Source organism: Thunnus maccoyii, chromosome 8 (genome assembly GCF_910596095.1).
Source record: "Thunnus maccoyii chromosome 8, fThuMac1.1, whole genome shotgun sequence".
Lineage (NCBI taxonomy): Eukaryota > Metazoa > Chordata > Actinopteri > Scombriformes > Scombridae > Thunnus > Thunnus maccoyii.
The window spans coordinates 5,225,578-5,249,337 of record NC_056540.1 but is presented as its reverse complement, the minus strand read 5'-3'; the positions used below and the strand labels follow the sequence as shown (position 1 = coordinate 5,249,337).

The window sequence follows — 23,760 nt, the reverse complement described above, 5'->3', positions numbered from 1 at the left end:
GACAACACCAGCTCTGTAAAGGTGCTGTCCTTTCTGCCAGTTTTTGGGGGTTTCCATAGTAGATGATGATTCCCCTCCAAATGGCCAACCGAGATCACGCAGTTGCAGGAAATTCTCTAAAACATCTCCAGTTGTTCATGAGATCTATCCAGCGTCATTGCTTCACAACATATACAGCATAATCTACCCATCGTTCGATCTTGTTACTGTGACAGTTTCATTACCTACGCCCTTCCGTGATGGCCATCAAAACACATACCATCCATGTTTACCCGAGCGGCATCAACTTCTTCTCTAATCCCCTAACGGACAGCCGGGCCCGGTCTCTTACCATTCTCATTTAATTTTCCTTCTCATAGAACTTTTACACTAAGAGTGAGCGAAAATCCTTGCCGCCTTCCTCTTACTGCCGACTTGCTGTCAGTCAGCATTCACACTATGCTCCAGATATTGCATTCCTCACGTTGCTCGTAATTTAGAAGTCACATTCTCATTTGCATTCTTCGGTTAGCTCATATGCTCCGAATTCACTGCCTCAACTCTTCACTCCGACCCAAGCTGCTACTCTTGCTTTTCAGACTTGCCTTATTTCTCGGATGACACCGTCTCCCTCTCTCTCAACCCAGCCAGTCAAAGCAGATGGCCGCCCACCTGGAGCCTGGTTCTGGTGGAGGTTTCTTCCCGTTAAAGGAGAGTTTCTCCTCGCCGCCGTTGCTAAGTGCTTACTGATGGGGGAATGTTGGGTCTCTATAAATTAAGAGTATGGTCTTGACCCGCTATATACGAAATATGCCAAAAGATAACTTATTCGTGATTTGGTGCCAATTAAATAAAATTGACCCGACTACTCAAATCGAACCAAAATGGATCAATCCAGTCAACCATACTTAATTCTACTTCAAAGTCAATCTCTGCTAATCCTTCTGAGACCAACGCATTACTTGCAATTCCAATTAATTTCGCCGGACAGTCCTTCAAGACCAGAGCCGCCACTTTCAGCCTTCATACAATTCATGGGCCATCTTTCCTCCCAAACAAATCATCGCTACACCCATCGAAATCTCAAAGATCTCAGATTGGCTCAACCTTATCTTAAGTAACTAGAGGTTTTTGGGGGTCCGCTGTTGCCCAGGTGCTGTGGTGGATTCCCTGTAAGCTTCCCCACAACGCAGTCAGCAACTGAAAGAACTATGCATGTTAATTGTTTTCCTCAATAAATCATCCAAACGCATCTCGTTGATGGTGTGGTCCTTGCTAGTGAATTGAAGCTATTCAGCAAAGTTTCAGGAGCAGGACCACACCTCAATTACGCTTCTACCGGCATTCCTATAAATACCACCTAACCCTCTCCGCTTCTTCCGCTCTCATATTCTGCGCCCCTCCCTCCCACCCTATTTCTCTCTTCCTGTTTCTTCATGATTCTTCCTCTCCTTTGTAGGTTCCTGAGGGGGTCCGCTGTTGCCCGGGTGCTGCGGCGGATTCCCCGTAAGCTTCCCCACAACGCAGTCAGCAACTGAAAGAACTATGAACATTAATTGTTTTCCTCAATAAACCATCCAAACGCATTTCGTTGATGGTGTGGTCCTTGCTAGTGAACTCCTCTTTGTGCGTTCAGTTTGAAGAGGGACAACATAGTGGTAATTGGTGACAGCGGGTATGCATAGACAAATTTCTTGTTCACCCTCTAGTTTCATCTAATCAGTCCAGCAGTAGGCAGCCCTATCCAACACCCGGGGACCAATTCCAAATGTCCAGTCATAGTAAGGGACAGGACAGGAGAACATTCTGCATGTTTTTAGTGGGGGTTCTTTTGATGTTATATGGAAGACACCCATGTGAGAGGGGATAATATGCAAACTACACACAGAAAGGCCTAACGAGATAGCCCACTTGAGCACAAGGCACCGACAGGCGTGGGGATGCACATTACCCCAGTGTTTATGTTAAATTTCTGTTATGTTACATAAGAAAACAAAAATTTCAAAGTGAATGATTAGTAAAATTGGGCCAACAATGAATAATCTTACCTGAGGTTGTCCAGTTGGAGTTGAATTCATTCAAAATGGCAGTCCATGCATTCCTCTTGTTGTTTTCTGTTCCTGAATTATATTGTTATTGGTACTTTAACACAATTTGCTTTAAAGAGGGTCTTTTCAATTTCACTGAAATTCTTTGAATGTTTTCTTTCACCTTTGTCCATTCTTTGGTTGGGTCAGGTTTCTAACTCCAGTTCCACACAGTACTTAATGCTTATAAAGAAGTATTCCAGCCCAGGTTTTTATAGCATCCTCATCTTAGTACTATGTGCACATCATTAATCTAAATGGGCTTCCAGAAGATGATCTGACTAGTCCTTGATTAACTTATTCTGAGACTCTGTACTCTAGAGCTAATTAATCTGGATGTAAGCAACGTCTCAAAAGGCCATTTGTTTAGTGTGTGTTGGGCCTCAACCATGGGGTTACACAAAGAAAGGCCTGCATGCAAAACAAAGCCTGATAAGGCTTTGTGACTGATAAAGAGCGCCCAGTTGAGAACAATGACAGTCAATTTCGGACGTCATATCCCAACATGCACCAAGTTCGCACCTAGGTGCTAAACAGGAAATGGTCTTAACATACAGTCTCTCATTGGCAGAGACGCTCCTGCACAGAGGAGTGTCATGATGACAATCGCTTCCCTCCTCTTTCTTCCCTCTCTTGCAACTAACCTGCATACATGTGCACACACGCACGTATACATACACATCTTCTTACACATCTGACAGTCAGATAATGTCGGATAGAGAGCTGCTCCATATGTCCTTATCTACCATCAGACACGTGTGTTTTACATGGAACTGGGTGAGTGTAAGACGCCCACAGCCGCCATTTGGTTCTTGCGTGACGTGACTTCCTCCCATAGTCACGTCCGCGTCCCAAACCCCCAATGTCATTACACCAGATCACGTCGCGAGCTTGTCACACTTACACACACACACACACACACACACACACACACACACATTCATCTGCATGTGTTCAACCCTGTACATAGTTGTTTGTTTTTGCTTTGGTAGAATTAGATTTTAGAATATTTTTTTCTTGAATGAAGCATTTGTTAACTTTGTTAATTTTGCTAAGTTTAATAAACACTGCTATATCTTTAAAGAGAAGTTCTTTTGTCATTATTGTGTTTAACATATTGTGAAAAGTGGCTGATTGAGGGGGTCAGTGCTCGAATTCAACCCTTCTTTGTTCACCTTTGAATGTTGATATCCCTCAGGTATTAACATTCTAGGTGAACTCTTTTATGAGACTACCCTGTTTTGGTTATTGGTCCCGGTTTCCAGGTGGTGCCCCGTATTTGTTAATTCATATTAATAATTCTATTGATTTTTATAATTAATTAATTATCACTGGTAATTGTTATTTATTGCTAATAACCAACTGTGCTCTTCACAGATCTGACAGTTGTGTCTCCCCTGTGAGGCTCTTTAACAGTTGGTGCCTGAATTATTGATTAATATTAACAATATCCTGATTTCATAAATAATAAATATCTATGATAATTATGAATTATTACCAATAACCAAACACACTCCTACCCGTCCCAACAGTGGATTAATTGAAGTAGAATAGCCTAGTTCTAAATAAACAGCTTTTCTGTCATGCATCTGGAACAGTGTAAACATTAATAATACAGTACTTTTCTTCTCAATTAAAACAGTCTAACATGAGTAGTCTAACTGGAATAATGTCCCCTCTCCTATGAATCAGAACATCATGGGTTTTAAAGAAAATACCAATGCTATTAGCACAGTTTTCACCTATTGATGTGACACATTTTCCATTTGGCTACTGTTTAATCACTTTCTCCACATCATGGTTCGTTTTCAGTATTTCTTATAGACACATGATATCAATGATATCAGTATTCATTAAAAACTTCATTTTCTGTTGTTTTGAAGCAAATGACTGAATACCTCAAACATTCTGGGTGGCAATTTTAAGAAAACTCATAGTAAAGAGTTAAGGTGTCAGATCTATGGTGATGGTTTATCATCAAAAAAGTGTTTCTCTTTTATGAAGGATACTCTGAGCTTGTCTCTACTTTCTAATGATTGTAAAAGGCATTTCACTTTGAGACTTGGTGCCATGAACTTTGGTGTAATGAAGAAAGGGTCTGAATTACATTCAGATGGAGCTGAATCAGCATCAGATGGGGGAGGTAGAAGAGTGCTTCAGGTTTGCTGGCCTTCTGTTAACATGTTGGTGTTGAAGTCAGAGCTTGGGCTCTCACTCATACTCTCATATCACTGCTCACAATCATCATCATCACTAACATCATCACTGTAATCACTGTCTACCACACTATCGATGTTTAAGCTCCTCTCACCTTACAAAGAGGGGGGATCCTTAGGCAGAGATGCTGAGGGCTGCAAATCCACTCCAGGGGAGGCTCCTCTGTCCACAGGTTTAAATGTTTGCAAAATGTCACAGTACCTTTGCAAATACAGCTTGATGTCATGGTCTGGTATTCTATCCGTCCAGTACTTTGGACTAATACAATATCCAATACTAGATGACCAGTGTGATGATGTCCATTTGAATGGATGATTCAGTTGACCAGTCTTTCCATTTGGGATCTCCAGTTTTGAAGGCATGAATTTCAAGAAAGCGTTTCAGGGGGGCCTCTTGGAAAAAACATAGCTCAAACTGTTTTCTGTTTGGTAATGTGATAAAGGAGTAAACATCATTTGCATTAATCCAACAGGGTTCGAACAGAAGTTCGCCTACATCAAATCAAATAAAATCAAGATTGGGAGGGTCATCTTTCCCAGTGTATTTCAGGTGAGCCCAAAACTGGCTGAATTTTAGAGGCATATGGTGGTGTTCTGCCCTTGGAAGCCATGAAGGCTTGCAGCCCATTCAGGCACTGAGGAGCAAGGGGAAACAAAGCGAGCTTTGCACGGTTAACTCAAGAAACAGGTGGTCCGGGGCAGCAAACAGCAAGAGTTCATTGCCTCTCAGCCTTTTGGCTAAGATCAAGTGTGATGAGCAGAGTTAACTGACAATCTTTGATGGCTACATCATCCACTAATCCACGGCAGGTGCCAACTGTACTGAAATGTACCCTTATGTTTGTTTGAAAAAGCACTGAAGAATTCATGGAGACAAAAGTGTTTGGACAAGCCATTCTTTTTGGGGCACTGGGCCTCATAGGTGATGATCTTCTGTGTTTGCAGAAAAACGCGAATGAGAAGTTCTACAATGCCGCATTTTACGCCATTACCAAGATGGAGGGGGTAAAAGGACTGGTGGCTCGTTTGGCCCACTGAAAAACTTCCAAGTGCAAAGTCTCTGCCATACTGGTGAGCACATTATTACAGTGCACAAAACAGAAAATCTGTCCTCCATAGAAAGCATGCCCGGTGTGTGGGTTCGCTACAGGGGTCCCCAGGCTTCCCCTGTGTGCTGCCCTTGGCTTTTGAGAGGATCTCCTTGTCCTCCTCTGCCCTCTTCTTCCTCCTGTACAATGTGCACCTTGTGGGTTTGGTGCTCGTTGAGGCCCTCTCCTGTGGCTGGCCCAATGTGCTGCTGCTGCTGCTGCCATCATTTTCAGTTTCACTGAGTTCTGCCCTGTCCTGTGGCTGCTGCTGCCGCTGCCACTGCCACTGCTGTCCTCCTCAGCTTCACTGATGTCTGGCAAGAGAACATCAAATTGTAATTTCAGTAATTACTATTTTTGAAATGTAATGAAATGAAATGTAAAATGTTTGCACAAGTATGCCAGCTACTGTACACACCTTTTCTTTTCCTGTCAGCCTCCTGCTCCAGGTGCCTGGATTTTTTGTAGCCTTTCTGTATTCCATCCTGCACAGAAGAAAAGTATATATTTTAATGTTCAAACAGGCAGTGTAGTGCACTACAATACAGTGAGAATTACAATGAGACAGTGACAAAGTCATACATCAAGCACTAACCTGAGAGAACGATACAAAGACAAAAAGCTCTGCAGCTTGGTGTGCGTGAAACAGCGAACTAATCCAGGTTAATGTCAGGCGGCTCTTTGAACCAAATAACCTGTGAACCAGGTTTCCTTCAACCAATCAGCATTCTCTCTCTGCATTTAACAAGCATCACTTTCTGGCCAATGGCCATCACTGTAGGCTAGGGGGTATGGCAGGTGGCGGGTAGATGGGGGGCAGGTAATTGTTGCAAGCCACCTCAAAGACTTCATCTGGCCAATGGTCATCAGTGAGGGCTGGGGGATATGGCAGTTGGGTGACAGGTAGTTGAGGGCCAGACTTGAAGACTATACCTGTGTGAATTAGCATGTATACACGGAGGTTACAAGCCACTTCATAAGACTTCACCTGTGTGTGTGTGGACACAGAGAGCAGGGGCGAGGCTTTAGTGTGAGAAACTGTCCTATCTATGTGTTTAGAAAAGTCCATGTGCAGTAATAGCTGTGTAGTAGTAGTAGCAGCAGCATCTCTGTAGTAAATGTTTCATTACATCTGTAAAAATGTGTTGTTATGTTTTTTGGTGTAACTGGAATCTTGCAAACAATAATGGAAGAAGACAGAGAAGAGAATCTGACTTTGAAATGCATCTAAATTTATTCCTTTCAAGGCAGTGATGAATACAAGCCAACTGTAATAACACAGTGTATACATCAGACAGAGCATTTGAGGCAGAACACAGTTTAATATCAGGGATTCACAGTGTAACTGAGGTCCAGCACAGTGCATACTGTATTCAGAATGAACACATTAACAAGCACCTTTATCAGGAGGGAGGGCGGCTACCTGAGAACATCTGTGTCTTTACAAAACGTCAATTAAAGTGGAAACACATCTGAACACATCTTAAAATGTCACAGTGTTACTGAGGGTTAGGGTTATGGTCCAATGCATTGTATATCTCACAAAACAATCGCTGCTATGTCAGTGCAGATCCTTTATGACTTTTTGTTTTTCTGTACTCTGATATCTCTGTGATGAGGAGAACACCCGAGTGATGCATGATAGTGAACATTCATGCAGTGCAACATTATAGAAGATATCCATTTCAACTCAATTGGCTTTAGGGGCATGGCTGCATACAGTACAACATTGCGATAGCATATTTACACATCTTTCTCTCTCCCTCTCTCCCTCTCTCACACACTCCTCCTGTTCTTTCTTATTCCTCTCCACTGCTGTCTTGTCCCTCCTCTTCTGGTTGTACCGAGTCCTTTGCGCATCGTTTTATAGATTGCGCAGCTGGTCAGCTTGTGCTTGCAGTCTGGACACTTGAGGTGTTAGAGCCCCATCCGATACAGAGCCCAGAAGAAGAAGGGCCGCTGGAAGAAGGCTTCAGGGCTGGAGGGACGCTGGCTGTAAACCGACTGGGGACCAGGCGTGTGGTACCACAGCTGGAGCTCCTCAGACAGGACTGCCCTCCCTGTCTGGTCCGGTACAAACAGGGCCTTGCTGACCCAGTCCTACTGCTCTGGAGGCAGGCTGCTCCTCCAAGCTCCCGGCAGGAGGAGCTGCAACACAACAAAAAAGCGCAGTTCACTGAGCTGCTGCTTTAAACACCCAGCTACAAAATGTTCAATGTTCACAACAGGTGAGGGAGGTGGAGCTCTTCCTGCCACAGGAGGAGGAGGAGCAGCCATCTGCTTCATCATCAGCTGGTCGTCATCCTCATTCTCCGATGAACCTTGAGCTGTGGGGCAGGCCTGTGAGCCTGGCAGTTTATGGGGGAGGCTGTGGGGCAGTCTTTCGGGCAATGTTTCGGGCAGTCTTTGGGGCAAGCAGGGTGGCAGGCTGGGTGGCTTCAGTCTGCAGGCAGCAAGATTAACATGACTATCAGAGACAGGTAAATGTAACACCAGCAATAATGAAATAGCAATAACAATGATGTGAGGCTGGTGTTTGAAGCATGTCACTGTGTATAATATCAGTTAACCGACCTTTTTGGGTTCCTGGCTCCTTTTCTCTGCCAGCCATTCTTCCACCGAGCGGCCCTCGGCCCGGGAGCAAAAGTGTTCTCCTCTGTAGTGACTGTGGCCGTATTCTTTGGTCTTTGGCTGGCCACAGCACTTGCACAGAAAGTGCTGGAAGTCCTTTCTAGACCTGTTGAGGAGAGCACCCTCCTTCTGGGCCTGTCGCTGCAGCTCCTCCCGGACCTTCCTCTGCCAGGCTGTGGAGCGTGGCTCACTGGGGGCAGAGGCGGTGGCTGCAGCTGAGGTGGAGGCAGAAGGGGTGGTGGCAGAAGGGGTGTCTGTGACGGAGAAGGAGGAGGCTGCATTGGCACTTGCGTTGATGACGTCAAACAGCTGCGGTGCCAGGGGCCCACGGCGAGTGGCAGCCTGACCAGAGGCGTCCTCTGGCGGATGGAAAGCCATAGGCTGGTCAGGCTGAAAAGGCTCCTTCAGCGGAGCCCTGGCTGCACCCAGCTGCTCCGTTGTGGAGTGCTTGCAGGTGGCCCCTGGAACAGCTACGCGCACCGTTTCCGTCATCATCGCGTTGCCCCGTCGTTGTGCTTGATGGAAATAAATTCATTATTATACAGATCATCATCAGCATCTCCTTCCACTGTTAACATTCTTACAATCACTGCATGACATGCTGAAACAAACAAGTCTTACTACTGCAGAAGGGTCCAGTGGTTGATGTCATAAAGCTGGAGGTTGGTGACTGCCATGAGGTTCTTTCTGCACATTGCCTCTGATGAGACAGTAGTCCCTCTTGACACCCCCCCAGTGCTTAACCCGGACCCCGGCGATAGTACGGCCCTCGTAGTGAATATGGCACAGCTCCGAAAACATGGCCTCCACCATCCTGCTGGCTTTTGGAGACTGTGCTGGACCCGCGCCTTGGCTAATGTAGGACCTGCACAGGGAGGGAGAGAGAGAGGGACCTCTGTTAGACATGGCTAATAATAAACGTTTATTCATTAAGTCTCAGTCCTGTTTGATCATTTCTTATATTTGCCCTGTTCTGTTCTGGCCATTTCAAGATCTCAGAGGACTGGGTGCATTCCTGCTTCAGTACGTCACAGTACAGTGACAGTATAGTCATATATATTATATATATACACACTCATATACTATAGCAACAACAAAGCATTTTAGCTTGCAGATGCTACACTTACCACTTCACGCTGTCCACACCCAGCATGTTGGACAGTCTCGAAGGGCCGGTCTTGAACCGGCCCTTGACAAGCTGGTCCTGGTGGCGTGGGGGGAAGGAGATAGTCGCCTTGTCCCTGTCTGACAGCTTCTGCCAGAGCGCGACAATCTCCGTCACCTGCCGGTGCGTCACATAGGCGTGGTGACGCAGCTCTACGAGGGCATGGGCCAGACGGACAGCGTGCTGGTACCCTTTGTGACCGTCTGGACCGCGTACATCCTGCAACAAACATAGAGTCTGGTTAAAAGTTATCAATACACACACAGCTGCTCTGTGCGGAGATGATTGTAAACGACAACAGACTTGAGTGTGCTTACCTCTTCCTCTTCCTCCATCGACTCCGGTGTGGTGGGGGTGGCAGGCCGAGACGGCCGAAGGAGACTGTCGAGGTGTCCTGCGAACCTCATATCCTCCAGGTCCTCCTGGAAGCCCTCGTCGTCCTCATTGTCCTCCTCTTCCTCCCGCTCCTGGCCTGCATCCTGCTGCAGCACAGCGCTCGTCTGGGAGTACAGGTACTCCACCCCAATGAGCTCCCCTGAACAATAAACACAACATATGCGATTACTATAAAATTATTAAAGCTGTCAGCTGCATGTCCCTGCCTGCTTGCCCAAAAGAGTTCTTCCTGGTGAGGTTACCTGTGTACTCCCCAGGCCGTGTGTAATTCTCAACCAGCGTCAGACCCAGGAACTCCTGGGTGAGCTGGTTGAAGCCATGCTGCAGCTGGGCACTGTAGCAACACAGTGTCGTCCTCTGGCCGTCCTCCGCTGCTGCCCTGGCCCAATTTTCATTCCACCTCACCAGGCCCTCCAGCAGGTACACCTGGAAGTATAGGGCGCTGGCAGACGTGCCTGTGACAAGAAAGAGAGGATGAAAAAATAAACACACACACACACCACAAGCTGAACACGCTCGTATGCCGTGCTCCAGACGTATACATTTCACACTCACCTGGAATGAAGCGGCACAAGTGGAGGTGGAATGACTCCAGGGAAGTGGAGCCTCTGGTGCAGTGGAAGACGGGAAGCCTGACCCCCCCTTTGGTCAGCTCCCCCGTCTTGGCATAAAGCTGCACTCCCTGCGGGTCCTGAATGCAGTATAGGTGACGACGCTGCGTGCTCCAAATGTCCTCCAACCTGGTGTCGGTCGCCTCCCAGAAGGAGTCCAGCACCTCCTTGAGGAGCTGCTCTGTCTCCTCCACACCCCTGGTGCGGCGGCAGCAGTGATGGGCGAGCTCCCTGGCTGACAGTTTGATGTAGGCGTCCCTCCCCTCCTCGGACTGCTTGGCCTCTGTCAGGTGGTCCACGTCGCCCCTGTCCCACTCGAAAATGGCCAAGAACACACGCGCCATGAAGAGGCCATACAGCTGGTGGCTATCGGTGGTGACACCCCTCGCGAAGCGTCGCATGAGGTGCCACACGTCCAGGCACACCACCAGCTGGTCCCACTCACCGAACATGGCTGCCACCTGTCAACAAAACAGAATCATCTTTATAGACTGCTTCAGTCAATGCATGACTGAGTGGGTTTTTAATGAAGGGCCGCAGCGTACCTTGCAGCGTCCAGTGTTGGCACAGCAGTCCCGGTCCACGTACAAGACCTGCGGAGGGGTCTTTCCGGCGTCTCTGTACCGCCGCATGAGTCCAGCCACCATAGGCAAAAGTCCGTCCCCCTCGGAGTCCGTGAGGACAGACATGAGCACCTGCCCACTTTTGTGACCCAGGCGGCTGTACCGGCGGCTTCACCCGCAAGCTTCTTTGTCATCTGCATGGGAAAGGAAAGAGGCATTAAAAAAAAAAACAGCCATGTTACGTCACATCACATCACATGGCACGCTTAACAGTGCATGCTTCACAATACTCAAAGCTTGCCGTCTTGGTGGAGTCCATCTTTAAGATGTTGCCGAAGATGGACGTGACCCTGGCCTTTGTCTCCTTCAGGCGAGTGAGGGCCTCCCTCGCATACACAGACAGCAGCCAGGGTACACTGGGTACCGGGTGCATGGGCGGGAGGGACACCTGCCGCTGCTGCGCCACACCCGGTACGCGAAGCTTGCGGAGCACGGAAAGATACGTCATCGACCGCGTCATCCACTCTCTGGTGTGCTGCTCCACCAAAGCAGCGCAGAGGCAAGACGCACTGTTCCCCAAAGTGCGCTCCTTTAGCAGCCCAATCACCGTCTTATCGCAGGACAACCTGTGGGGTGGGTTTGGAGGGGAGGAGAAGCACAGGACGGCCAGTCAGCAAAAGGTACAGATATTACATATATTCAAACAGCCGGTCATCAATCATATCTCTGCTTACTTGTACGTGAGAACAGCTGGAAAACGCTCCTGGTGTGCCAGGTCCAGCTGCTCCATGATGTTCTGCGCCCACGCCGCATACTTCCTGTGACATGAACAGCACTCCAGGTACTCCGTGCCCATGAAATACCAGCTGCTCTGTCCAAGACCCTCCGGACGGTCTTGTACAGGCCAGCGTCGGTCAGTCTGCGTCCACAGGTGGGGCATACAAGCCTGTATGCCCACATCCTGTAGGGTGCCCACAGGAAGAACCGGCTCTGGAAGAAGGCGTGGGCCGAGGTGGGGGGCTGCGTGTAGAGGGGCCGGTCTCCGGGGGGGAACCACCACAGGCGGAGCTCGCTGGTGAGGACGGGCTGCCCGCCTGCACCTCTGGTGAACCGGGCCCGGCCCAGCCAGTCCTGTTGCTCCTCGGGCAGTGTCAGCCTCCAGCTCCTTGGCAGCAGCTGTGAAGAGTCGCTTGGTCAATATAAAGATTCAAATCAAGCGGTTTCATATGACCAACTCAACAATTCACTTCTACCTACCTCTGCGCCAGAGCTGGAGGCCAGGTTTGCCAGCTGCCCCGGGCCGTCGCCAGCAGGGGGGACAGCAGGCGGCAGGGAGGGTCCAGGCGGGGAGACAGCTGGTGGGGCGTCCCTGACAACTGTGAAATACAGGGCCACTCACTCTTGTCACTCTATTACCGCTGATACACAAATAGGGATGTTTGTATTCATATATATATACACACTCACGCTGAGAGTCAACCTCCATGGCGGCGGCGAGGAGCACGTCGTCCGAAGGCTCTGAGGGGTCCGCGGATGCAGCAGCGCCTGTGTACATGACACAAATGAACGCTCAGAATGACAGTACTTGGGAGCAGTATGTAAACTTAAGCAGTATGTGAACTTACTTGATGAAGGCTGCAGTGCTGTCTGCTGTGCAGCCATGTCCCGGCCCAGCATGTATGCCTGCAGCGTGTGCATCCGGGACCCCACCTTCACTTTCTGCTTCCTCAGCCACTGCACATAGCTACAGACATGACAACAACAAAACAAAGCAAGGCATTAGGTCACACCTTATCACACATTGTCACCTGCACTGTCGTTTGCAATACTTACGTTTGACTCTCGCTGCTGGTTGACTCATACAGGGATTGCCGTCTCCCTGGCATGAGCACCGAACCCCACCAGCATCTGGTCCATGCCCCTCACCGACAGAGTGCCCTCACGCATCCTACGCTGCTGGATGGCTGCCGTCATCTGGGGGAACAGCTGTGCGTAGGAGGTGAGGGCATCTTTATTGGCGGAAAGGGGCGACTGGGACGTGTCCCCACCTTCTCTCTCCTTCTGGTGGGACACAAGGATGAAGTCCATTCTGCAAAGAGTCAGAAAATAAGAATATTATTTATATTGCCTTTATCTTATTGGGATAAAACATTTTTTTTTATGTTTTAACAAAATAATTGTTAAACACACAGAATATAAACATAAATCTATTAAAATACAAACATAATTACTTCAGAATAATAATCTAACCGTTTATTTGAGAGAGTTTATTTTGAAAAATGATCGCATTACACATGACTTGAGCCTATTAATTGTGTAATAAGAGTGTAGTTATGTCATAATGCTTTCAATACTTACAGACAGATACACACATACAAACAGATTTACACATACAACTGAATGGTATTTTCGTTTGATTTGCAGGCGGAAAACGTGTAAAATACCAGCAATATCGTGACGTCGTGCTGCATGCGCGGTATTTAGACATCAGATATGGTCGGAAAGACGACAAAAGTTCAAGATATGTTGACAATTAAAAGCACTTGGTGTATCTGAACAATTACTGACATTTTAACATCGACCTTTCACATTTTAACATCGACCTTTCACATTTTAACATCGACCGTTTGGCTGACGTTAGCAAAATGTTAGCTCGTTCAAACGAGTAAATGCCATTGTCATACATTACATTAACATTACATGATAAGGAAAAACAGTCGGTCACAGATTACCGACTGTTGTTCAAATGACTCAAATTATATTTACATTACATGATAACGTATATTTCATAACGTTACTCTCTTCTCTCTTTCTGCAGATACGACGTTCAATGAAGAATGACCAAGAATGGGCCGAGTTTCGCTGCTGGAGGGCTAGGGGCCATGCAGCCAATCAGAGAATGACAGTTTGAATATAGGACAGCAAATCAAACGCTGCAATAGATCGGAGCCTTTTGATTGGCTACAGCTAAAGTAAGACAAGCCAATCCAATTCAGAAAAGGCTTTTGGGCGGGGAGATCAGAAGTAGGACGAAAGTAGAAGACGGGATACAGAGATGAACCTCACGTATGAGGCGTGAGTGAGGCTCACCGTGAAGGTTGTGGCTGGGACGACTGGGCTCCTTGGGCTGCTGTCGAGGAGCGGGCCGTACTTACTCTGGTTTCTCTTCATAACGTACAAGTCTTTCGCCTTTTACTAAAGACTTCCGTGGAGAGGAACACCCACGAGTTAAATCTATTTTTGGCAGGCTTTGCAGTTTGGCAGAGCCTCGTGTGTTTGTGAAAAGCAAAAACAGCTGTCCATAACAAGATGTGTGGGAGCACCGATCCTTGTCACCGCTGCTACTCAGTTCATCGGCCCGCTTCACCCCAACCTTTAAGTCCACGGCCAAAGGTCTTCTAAAGGTATCACCTTCGACCAGTATACGACGCTTGACCGTCCCGTTAATGAGCTTGTCCAGTCCTGTTTTCCTCAGTTAAGAAATATTGCAAAAATAAGACCTATATTGTCCCCCGTTGTTCTTGAACAATGAATCCACGCGTTCATTTTCTCCCGGTTAGGCTACTGTAACTCCCTCTACACCTGCCTCGGTCAGTCTTCTTTAAAACGTTTACAGTTAATCCAAAGTACAGCAGCTAGACTTCTAACCAGAACTAGCCGTAGGTCCCACATTAACCCTGTTGTGGGGCGTCCCTCCCTCAAAGACGCCTCAAAGGCCATTGACGTCCGCAAGCCTTTCTGCATACCTCCCTTCTTCTTCCCGTGTCCTGTTTTATTTCATTTTGGTTGATTTCTCTCTGTGTCGTGTTTGTCTGTTTTATTAATCCATCTGTTTCGATTCTGCACGTGTATGTGTCTGTAAAGCACGTTGTGACTGTGTGTTTTAAAAAGTGCTGTATGAACAAAAGCTCACTTACTTACTTATTTACTTACTTACTTACTTACTTACTTACCTACTTACCAAGGAGCTCCTGGGCGGAGCTGCCAAGCGGCAGTCGTTCTTGCGGTCGTTTGAAACGACTGCACCACGACGAGCCAGAACTGTGCAGGAGGTGGGGCGGGGCAGCAAACAGCAAGGGTTCATCGCTTCTCGGCCTTTTGGCTAAGATCAAGTGTAGTATCTGTTCTTATCAGTTTAATATCTGATACGTCCTCTATAAGGGGACAACATATTAAAAGGATTTTTTGCACTTGGAGTTGAAACAGGGGCTTGCTCCGTTCACTCCACGCATCGACCCGGCATTGCAGTGCCGCTGGGAACGGTGCACCCTTCTCTCTGCTTTGTGGAATGCCAATTAGTCAGAAGAAATGCAGCAGCCTCCTCAGTCTGCCCGTCTCAGATGGCTGCATATCAGCCATGACAACTGGGGCAAAAGTGCGGCGTGCAATGTAGAGTGACACAGAGTGAGATTTGCACCTCTGATTTGATTAGCAGACAAACATGACAGAGAGGGAACGTTGCCGTGTTGCAAATAGCTGCGAAATACACGTCGAATCTGCACAGCATTTTCCCTGCGTTTGTCCTCACTGGAGTGTCTGCGGCCACCTGCCTACTTTTGTTGTCTGGTAGCCCTCGTCTGAAAACCAATCCTCAGCATTGCGGCGGGGTATGTCAATCACAGGTTCCTGCTCTCTGACAAAGTTTCTTGCCGGTTACATGTAGAAAATATATTGTGCATACCGAACGCGACATTCTCAAGAATGTCGTCGGCTCGGCCTTACCCGAAAAAGGGCCTCTTTGACCCAATGGGCCATCTAGTCCGGCACCCCCTGCTGGCTTTCAGAGAAGGGCGACAACCAAGGTCGGACACACGCCACAGGCAGATGCTCAGAGCCGTCCTGTCATGCGTCATAGGAGTGGATGCTTAGCTTTGGGGCCCAAATGAAGCCTCCTGCGTGACAGACAACTTGTGCGTGGCCCCCTCATTTGGCATGAGGCCATTTCTGGCCTTAACCCACTTTGTGATTTTCACAAGCATGCGCGAAGAAGTAGCAGGCAGTTGATAGCAACTGAAAACACAGCGATGTCAACGACAGAAAGGCCCCATCCCTCGCGCTTGTCGTGCTTAATGGTGCCGCCCACTGTCCTCCAGACTGCACCGCGGTCAAGGGGCCATTCTGCCCACGGGGTAGTAAAAGGGAAGCAGCGCCTGAGGACTTGTGTGCTTGCTACGGCAGCACGTATGAAAAATTGGATTCGATACAGAGAAGATTAGCATGGCCCCTGCGAAAGGATGACACGCAAAATCGTGAAGCGTTTCCACATTTTGATCCGCTTCTGATGTCTCCTGCTCCTCTCCAGCGCCTGAGGGGGACGGTAGTACTTTGGCTGCATTTCCTGGTCTTCTTTGTCGCGTTTGACCTCGTGGATAGGCAGCTTCCTAGTACTGGTTATCTGGGTGGCCAATGTTAGGCTCGGGGAGGCCAGCTAAGGAAAATATGTCCCCGGCATGTAGAACCTGCTTCGTAGTACAGGCCCCAGAAGGTCTAGTGGCAACGACGTGACAGACGAGCAATCCCGGCGCCCAAAACTCCCTGAAGCGCAGTGCGGGGTAGGGGAATGGGTGTGGCCCGGGAGGCGAGTGAGGCTCACCGTGAAGGTTGTGGCTGGGACGACTGGGCTCCTTGGGCTGCTGTCGAGGAGCGGGCCGTACTTACTCTGGTTTCTCTTCATAACGTACAAGTCTTTCGCCTTTTACTAAAGACTTCCGTGGAGAGGAACACCCACGAGTTAAATCTATTTTTGGCAGGCTTTGCAGTTTGGCAGAGCCTCGTGTGTTTGTGAAAAGCAAAAACAGCTGTCCATAACAAGATGTGTGGGAGCACCGATCCTTGTCACCGCTGCTACTCAGTTCATCGGCCCGCTTCACCCCAACCTTTAAGTCCACGGCCAAAGGTCTTCTAAAGGTATCACCTTCGACCAGTATACGACGCTTGACCGTCCCGTTAATGAGCTTGTCCAGTCCTGTTTTCCTCAGTTAAGAAATATTGCAAAAATAAGACCTATATTGTCCCCCGTTGTTCTCGAACAATGAATCCACGCGTTCATTTTCTCCCGTTTAGGCTACTGTAACTCCCTCTACACCTGCCTCGGTCAGTCTTCTTTAAAACGTTTACAGTTAATCCAAAATACAGCAGCTAGACTTCTAACCAGAACTAGCCGTAGGTCCCACATTAACCCTGTTGTGGGGCGTCCCTCCCTCAAAGACGCCTCAAAGGCCATTGACGTCCGCAAGCCTTTCTGCATACCTCCCTTCTTCTTCCCGTGTCCTGTTTTATTTCATTTTGGTTGATTTCTCTCTGTGTCGTGTTTGTCTGTTTTATTAATCCATCTGTTTCGATTTTGCACGTGTATGTGTCTGTAAAGCACGTTGTGACTGTGTGTTTTAAAAAGTGCTGTATGAACAAAAGCTCACTTACTTACTTATTTACTTACTTACTTACTTACTTACTTACCTACTTACCAAGGAGCTCCTGGGCGGAGCTGCCAAGCGGCAGTCGTTCTTGCGGTCGTTTGAAACGACTGCACCACGACGAGCCAGAACTGTGCAGGAGGTGGGGCGGGGCAGCAAACAGCAAGGGTTCATCGCTTCTCGGCCTTTTGGCTAAGATCAAGTGTAGTATCTGTTCTTATCAGTTTAATATCTGATACGTCCTCTATAAGGGGACAACATATTAAAAGGATTTTTTGCACTTGGAGTTGAAAAAGGGGCTTGCTCCGTTCACTCCACGCATCGACCCGGCATTGCAGTGCCGCTGGGAACGGTGCACCCTTCTCTCTGCTTTGTGGAATGCCAATTACTCAGAAGAATATCAGCCATGACAACTGGGGCAAAAGTGCGGCGTGCAATGTAGAGTGACACAGAGTGAGATTTGCACCTCTGATTTGATTAGCAGACAAACATGACAGAGAGGGAACGTTGCCGTGTTGCAAATAGCTGCGAAATACACGTCGAATCTGCACAGCATTTTCCCTGCGTTTGTCCTCACTGGAGTGTCTGCGGCCACCTGCCTACTTTTGTTGTGTGGTAGCCCGCGTCTGAAAACCAATCCTCAGCATTGCGGCGGGGTATGTCAATCACAGGTTCCTGCTCTCTGACAAAGTTTCTTGCCGGTTACATGTAGAAAATATATTGTGCATACCGAACGCGACATTCTCAAGAATGTCGTCGGCTCGGCCTTACCCGAAAAAGGGCCTCTTTGACCCAATGGGCCATCTAGTCCGGCACCCCCTGCTGGCTTTCAGAGAAGGGCGACAACCAAGGTCGGACACACGCCACAGGCAGATGCTCAGAGCCGTCCTGTCATGCGTCATAGGAGTGGATGCTTAGCTTTGGGGCCCAAATGAAGCCTCCTGCGTGACAGACAACTTGTGCGTGGCCCCCTCATTTGGCATGAGGCCATTTCTGGCCTTAACCCACTTTGTGATTTTCACAAGCATGCGCGAAGAAGTAGCAGGCAGTTGATAGCAACTGAAAACACAGCGATGTCAACGACAGAAAGGCCCCATCCCTCGCGCTTGTCGTGCTTAATGGTGCCGCCCACTGTCCTCCAGACTGCACCGCGGTCAAGGGGCCATTCTGCCCACGGGGTAGTAAAAGGGAAGCAGCGCCTGAGGACTTGTGTGCTTGCTACGGCAGCACGTATGAAAAATTGGATTCGATACAGAGAAGATTAGCATGGCCCCTGCGAAAGGATGACACGCAAAATCGTGAAGCGTTTCCACATTTTGATCCGCTTCTGATGTCTCCTGCTCCTCTCCAGCGCCTGAGGGGGACGGTAGTACTTTGGCTGCATTTCCTGGTCTTCTTTGTCGCGTTTGACCTCGTGGATAGGCAGCTTCCTAGTACTGGTTATCTGGGTGGCCAATGTTAGGCTCGGGGAGGCCAGCTAAGGAAAATATGTCCCCGGCATGTAGAACCTGCTTCGTAGTACAGGCCCCAGAAGGTCTAGTGGCAACGACGTGACAGACGAGCAATCCCGGCGCCCAAAACTCCCTGAAGCGCAGTGCGGGGTAGGGGAATGGGTGTGGCCCGGGAGGCGAGTGAGGCTCACCGTGAAGGTTGTGGCTGGGACGACTGGGCTCCTTGGGCTGCTGTCGAGGAGCGGGCCGTACTTACTCTGGTTTCTCTTCATAACGTACAAGTCTTTCGCCTTTTACTAAAGACTTCCGTGGAGAGGAACACCCACGAGTTAAATCTATTTTTGGCAGGCTTTGCAGTTTGGCAGAGCCTCGTGTGTTTGTGAAAAGCAAAAACAGCTGTCCATAACAAGATGTGTGGGAGCACCGATCCTTGTCACCGCTGCTACTCAGTTCATCGGCCCGCTTCACCCCAACCTTTAAGTCCACGGCCAAAGGTCTTCTAAAGGTATCACCTTCGACCAGTATACGACGCTTGACCGTCCCGTTAATGAGCTTGTCCAGTCCTGTTTTCCTCAGTTAAGAAATATTGCAAAAATAAGACCTATATTGTCCCCCGTTGTTCTCGAACAATGAATCCACGCGTTCATTTTCTCCCGTTTAGGCTACTGTAACTCCCTCTACACCTGCCTCGGTCAGTCTTCTTTAAAACGTTTACAGTTAATCCAAAATACAGCAGCTAGACTTCTAACCAGAACTAGCCGTAGGTCCCACATTAACCCTGTTGTGGGGCGTCCCTCCCTCAAAGACGCCTCAAAGGCCATTGACGTCCGCAAGCCTTTCTGCATACCTCCCTTCTTCTTCCCGTGTCCTGTTTTATTTCATTTTGGTTGATTTCTCTCTGTGTCGTGTTTGTCTGTTTTATTAATCCATCTGTTTCAATTTTGCACGTGTATGTGTCTGTAAAGCACGTTGTGACTGTGTGTTTTAAAAAGTGCTGTATGAACAAAAGCTCACTTACTTACTTATTTACTTACTTACTTACTTACTTACTTACCTACTTACCAAGGAGCTCCTGGGCGGAGCTGCCAAGCGGCAGTCGTTCTTGCGGTCGTTTGAAACGACTGCACCACGACGAGCCAGAACTGTGCAGGAGGTGGGGCGGGGCAGCAAACAGCAAGGGTTCATCGCTTCTCGGCCTTTTGGCTAAGATCAAGTGTAGTATCTGTTCTTATCAGTTTAATATCTGATACGTCCTCTATAAGGGGACAACATATTAAAAGGATTTTTTGCACTTGGAGTTGAAAAAGGGGCTTGCTCCGTTCATTCCACGCATTGACCCGGCATTGCAGTGCCGCTGGGAACGGTGCACCCTTCTCTCTGCTTTGTGGAATGCCAATTACTCAGAAGAAATGCAGCAGCCTCCTCAGTCTGCCCGTCTCAGATGGCTGCATATCAGCCATGACAACTGGGGCAAAAGTGCGGCGTGCAATGTAGAGTGACACAGAGTGAGATTTGCACCTCTGATTTGATTAGCAGACAAACATGACAGAGAGGGAACGTTGCCGTGTTGCAAATAGCTGCGAAATACACGTCGAATCTGCACAGCATTTTCCCTGCGTTTGTCCTCACTGGAGTGTCTGCGGCCACCTGCCTACTTTTGTTGTGTGGTAGCCCGCGTCTGAAAACCAATCCTCAGCATTGCGGCGGGGTATGTCAATCACAGGTTCCTGCTCTCTGACAAAGTTTCTTGCCGGTTACATGTAGAAAATATATTGTGCATACCGAACGCGACATTCTCAAGAATGTCGTCGGCTCGGCCTTACCCGAAAAAGGGCCTCTTTGACCCAATGGGCCATCTAGTCCGGCACCCCCTGCTGGCTTTCAGAGAAGGGCGACAACCAAGGTCGGACACACGCCACAGGCAGATGCTCAGAGCCATCCTGTCATGCGTCATAGGAGTGGATGCTTAGCTTTGGGGCCCAAATGAAGCCTCCTGCGTGACAGACAACTTGTGCGTGGCCCCCTCATTTGGCATGAGGCCATTTCTGGCCTTAACCCACTTTGTGATTTTCACAAGCATGCGCGAAGAAGTAGCAGGCAGTTGATAGCAACTGAAAACACAGCGATGTCAACGACAGAAAGGCCCCATCCCTCGCGCTTGTCGTGCTTAATGGTGCCGCCCACTGTCCTCCAGACTGCACCGCGGTCAAGGGGCCATTCTGCCCACGGGGTAGTAAAAGGGAAGCAGCGCCTGAGGACTTGTGTGCTTGCTACGGCAGCACGTATGAAAAATTGGATTCGATACAGAGAAGATTAGCATGGCCCCTGCGAAAGGATGACACGCAAAATCGTGAAGCGTTTCCACATTTTGATCCGCTTCTGATGTCTCCTGCTCCTCTCCAGCGCCTGAGGGGGACGGTAGTACTTTGGCTGCATTTCCTGGTCTTCTTTGTCGCGTTTGACCTCGTGGATAGGCAGCTTCCTAGTACTGGTTATCTGGGTGGCCAATGTTAGGCTCGGGGAGGCCAGCTAAGGAAAATATGTCCCCGGCATGTAGAACCTGCTTCGTAGTACAGGCCCCAGAAGGTCTAGTGGCAACGACGTGACAGACGAGCAATCCCGGCGCCCAAAACTCCCTGAAGCGCAGTGCGGGGTAGGGGAATGGGTGTGGCCCGGGAGGCGAGTGAGGCTCACCGTGAAGGTTGTGGCTGGGACGACTGGGCTCCTTGGGCTGCTGTCGAGGAGCGGGCCGTACTTACTCTGGTTTCTCTTCATAACGTACAAGTCTTTCGCCTTTTACTAAAGACTTCCGTGGAGAGGAACACCCACGAGTTAAATCTATTTTTGGCAGGATTTGCAGTTTGGCAGAGCCTCGTGTGTTTGTGAAAAGCAAAAACAGCTGTCCATAACAAGATGTGTGGGAGCACCGATCCTTGTCACCGCTGCTACTCAGTTCATCGGCCCGCTTCACCCCAACCTTTAAGTCCACGGCCAAAGGTCTTCTAAAGGTATCACCTTCGACCAGTATACGACGCTTGACCGTCCCGTTAATGAGCTTGTCCAGTCCTGTTTTCCTCAGTTAAGAAATATTGCAAAAATAAGACCTATATTGTCCCCCGTTGTTCTCGAACAATGAATCCACGCGTTCATTTTCTCCCGTTTAGGCTACTGTAACTCCCTCTACACCTGCCTCGGTCAGTCTTCTTTAAAACGTTTACAGTTAATCCAAAATACAGCAGCTAGACTTCTAACCAGAACTAGCCGTAGGTCCCACATTAACCCTGTTGTGGGGCGTCCCTCCCTCAAAGACGCCTCAAAGGCCATTGACGTCCGCAAGCCTTTCTGCATACCTCCCTTCTTCTTCCCGTGTCCTGTTTTATTTCATTTTGGTTGATTTCTCTCTGTGTCGTGTTTGTCTGTTTTATTAATCCATCTGTTTCAATTTTGCACGTGTATGTGTCTGTAAAGCACGTTGTGACTGTGTGTTTTAAAAAGTGCTGTATGAACAAAAGCTCACTTACTTACTTATTTACTTACTTACTTACTTACTTACTTACCTACTTACCAAGGAGCTCCTGGGCGGAGCTGCCAAGCGGCAGTCGTTCTTGCGGTCGTTTGAAACGACTGCACCACGACGAGCCAGAACTGTGCAGGAGGTGGGGCGGGGCAGCAAACAGCAAGGGTTCATCGCTTCTCGGCCTTTTGGCTAAGATCAAGTGTAGTATCTGTTCTTATCAGTTTAATATCTGATACGTCCTCTATAAGGGGACAACATATTAAAAGGATTTTTTGCACTTGGAGTTGAAAAAGGGGCTTGCTCCGTTCATTCCACGCATTGACCCGGCATTGCAGTGCCGCTGGGAACGGTGCACCCTTCTCTCTGCTTTGTGGAATGCCAATTACTCAGAAGAAATGCAGCAGCCTCCTCAGTCTGCCCGTCTCAGATGGCTGCATATCAGCCATGACAACTGGGGCAAAAGTGCGGCGTGCAATGTAGAGTGACACAGAGTGAGATTTGCACCTCTGATTTGATTAGCAGACAAACATGACAGAGAGGGAACGTTGCCGTGTTGCAAATAGCTGCGAAATACACGTCGAATCTGCACAGCATTTTCCCTGCGTTTGTCCTCACTGGAGTGTCTGCGGCCACCTGCCTACTTTTGTTGTGTGGTAGCCCGCGTCTGAAAACCAATCCTCAGCATTGCGGCGGGGTATGTCAATCACAGGTTCCTGCTCTCTGACAAAGTTTCTTGCCGGTTACATGTAGAAAATATATTGTGCATACCGAACGCGACATTCTCAAGAATGTCGTCGGCTCGGCCTTACCCGAAAAAGGGCCTCTTTGACCCAATGGGCCATCTAGTCCGGCACCCCCTGCTGGCTTTCAGAGAAGGGCGACAACCAAGGTCGGACACACGCCACAGGCAGATGCTCAGAGCCGTCCTGTCATGCGTCATAGGAGTGGATGCTTAGCTTTGGGGCCCAAATGAAGCCTCCTGCGTGACAGACAACTTGTGCGTGGCCCCCTCATTTGGCATGAGGCCATTTCTGGCCTTAACCCACTTTGTGATTTTCACAAGCATGCGCGAAGAAGTAGCAGGCAGTTGATAGCAACTGAAAACACAGCGATGTCAACGACAGAAAGGCCCCATCCCTCGCGCTTGTCGTGCTTAATGGTGCCGCCCACTGTCCTCCAGACTGCACCGCGGTCAAGGGGCCATTCTGCCCACGGGGTAGTAAAAGGGAAGCAGCGCCTGAGGACTTGTGTGCTTGCTACGGCAGCACGTATGAAAAATTGGATTCGATACAGAGAAGATTAGCATGGCCCCTGCGAAAGGATGACACGCAAAATCGTGAAGCGTTTCCACATTTTGATCCGCTTCTGATGTCTCCTGCTCCTCTCCAGCGCCTGAGGGGGACGGTAGTACTTTGGCTGCATTTCCTGGTCTTCTTTGTCGCGTTTGACCTCGTGGATAGGCAGCTTCCTAGTACTGGTTATCTGGGTGGCCAATGTTAGGCTCGGGGAGGCCAGCTAAGGAAAATATGTCCCCGGCATGTAGAACCTGCTTCGTAGTACAGGCCCCAGAAGGTCTAGTGGCAACGACGTGACAGACGAGCAATCCCGGCGCCCAAAACTCCCTGAAGCGCAGTGCGGGGTAG

The 23,760-nt window shown here is 48.8% G+C and overlaps 3 protein-coding genes and 12 non-coding genes across 26 annotated transcripts in view; 12 read left to right on the top strand and 3 right to left on the bottom strand.

The window, feature by feature from the left end:
• Positions 1-6,573: 6,573 nt before the first annotated feature.
• Positions 6,574-8,496, bottom strand: LOC121902119. Its single transcript, XM_042419331.1, has 2 exons — positions 7,945-8,496; positions 6,574-7,813 (listed from the first exon to the last, which is right to left on the bottom strand). Exons 1-2 carry the CDS (start codon positions 8,494-8,496, stop codon positions 7,727-7,729), a joined length of 639 nt encoding a protein of 212 aa, XP_042275265.1. The 3' UTR covers positions 6,574-7,726.
• On the bottom strand, positions 8,425-11,120 carry LOC121902117. The gene is made up of 8 exons (XM_042419316.1): positions 11,038-11,120; positions 10,719-10,930; positions 10,118-10,634; positions 9,805-10,017; positions 9,484-9,701; positions 9,129-9,385; positions 8,623-8,866; positions 8,425-8,516 (listed from the first exon to the last, which is right to left on the bottom strand). The coding sequence occupies exons 2-7, from the start codon at positions 10,860-10,862 to the stop codon at positions 8,650-8,652; spliced, it is 1,566 nt and encodes a 521-aa protein (XP_042275250.1). The 5' UTR covers positions 10,863-10,930; positions 11,038-11,120; the 3' UTR covers positions 8,425-8,516; positions 8,623-8,649.
• Positions 11,121-11,257: 137 nt separating this feature from the next.
• Positions 11,258-23,760, bottom strand: part of LOC121902118 — a 61,206-nt gene continuing 48,703 nt past the window's right edge. For 2 of the 12 annotated variants that reach the window (XM_042419317.1, XM_042419319.1), the window contains exons 2-7: positions 12,570-12,825; positions 12,362-12,480; positions 12,204-12,281; positions 11,994-12,112; positions 11,471-11,912; positions 11,258-11,362 (exon numbers count right to left, since the gene is read on the bottom strand). In XM_042419317.1, the coding sequence (XP_042275251.1) occupies positions 11,340-11,362; positions 11,471-11,912; positions 11,994-12,112; positions 12,204-12,281; positions 12,362-12,480; positions 12,570-12,622 (834 nt within the window). In that variant the 5' untranslated portion in view covers positions 12,623-12,825 and the 3' untranslated portion in view covers positions 11,258-11,339. Of the gene's footprint in view, positions 11,363-11,470; positions 11,913-11,993; positions 12,113-12,203; positions 12,282-12,361; positions 12,481-12,569; positions 12,826-13,502; positions 13,916-14,689; positions 14,718-17,192; positions 17,218-23,760 lie in introns of those variants that run through there. The other 10 variants (XM_042419327.1, XM_042419330.1, XM_042419325.1 and 7 more) reach the window with 9 other exon arrangements.
• On the top strand, positions 13,888-14,003 carry LOC121902922. Its single transcript, XR_006097889.1, has one exon. It is a non-coding gene; the product is annotated as a U5 spliceosomal RNA (small nuclear RNA).
• Positions 14,819-15,009, top strand: LOC121902645. Its single transcript, XR_006097636.1, has one exon. It is a non-coding gene; the product is annotated as a U2 spliceosomal RNA (small nuclear RNA).
• On the top strand, positions 15,899-16,005 carry LOC121903018. Its single transcript, XR_006097978.1, has one exon. It is a non-coding gene; the product is annotated as a U6 spliceosomal RNA (small nuclear RNA).
• On the top strand, positions 16,391-16,506 carry LOC121902921. Its single transcript, XR_006097888.1, has one exon. It is a non-coding gene; the product is annotated as a U5 spliceosomal RNA (small nuclear RNA).
• On the top strand, positions 17,322-17,512 carry LOC121902675. Its single transcript, XR_006097665.1, has one exon. It is a non-coding gene; the product is annotated as a U2 spliceosomal RNA (small nuclear RNA).
• Positions 18,361-18,467, top strand: LOC121903017. Its single transcript, XR_006097977.1, has one exon. It is a non-coding gene; the product is annotated as a U6 spliceosomal RNA (small nuclear RNA).
• Positions 18,853-18,968, top strand: LOC121902920. The gene has a single exon (XR_006097887.1). It is a non-coding gene; the product is annotated as a U5 spliceosomal RNA (small nuclear RNA).
• LOC121902708 lies at positions 19,784-19,974 on the top strand. The gene has a single exon (XR_006097698.1). It is a non-coding gene; the product is annotated as a U2 spliceosomal RNA (small nuclear RNA).
• On the top strand, positions 20,864-20,970 carry LOC121903016. The gene has a single exon (XR_006097976.1). It is a non-coding gene; the product is annotated as a U6 spliceosomal RNA (small nuclear RNA).
• On the top strand, positions 21,356-21,470 carry LOC121902926. The gene has a single exon (XR_006097893.1). It is a non-coding gene; the product is annotated as a U5 spliceosomal RNA (small nuclear RNA).
• LOC121902707 lies at positions 22,287-22,477 on the top strand. The gene has a single exon (XR_006097697.1). It is a non-coding gene; the product is annotated as a U2 spliceosomal RNA (small nuclear RNA).
• LOC121903015 lies at positions 23,367-23,473 on the top strand. Its single transcript, XR_006097975.1, has one exon. It is a non-coding gene; the product is annotated as a U6 spliceosomal RNA (small nuclear RNA).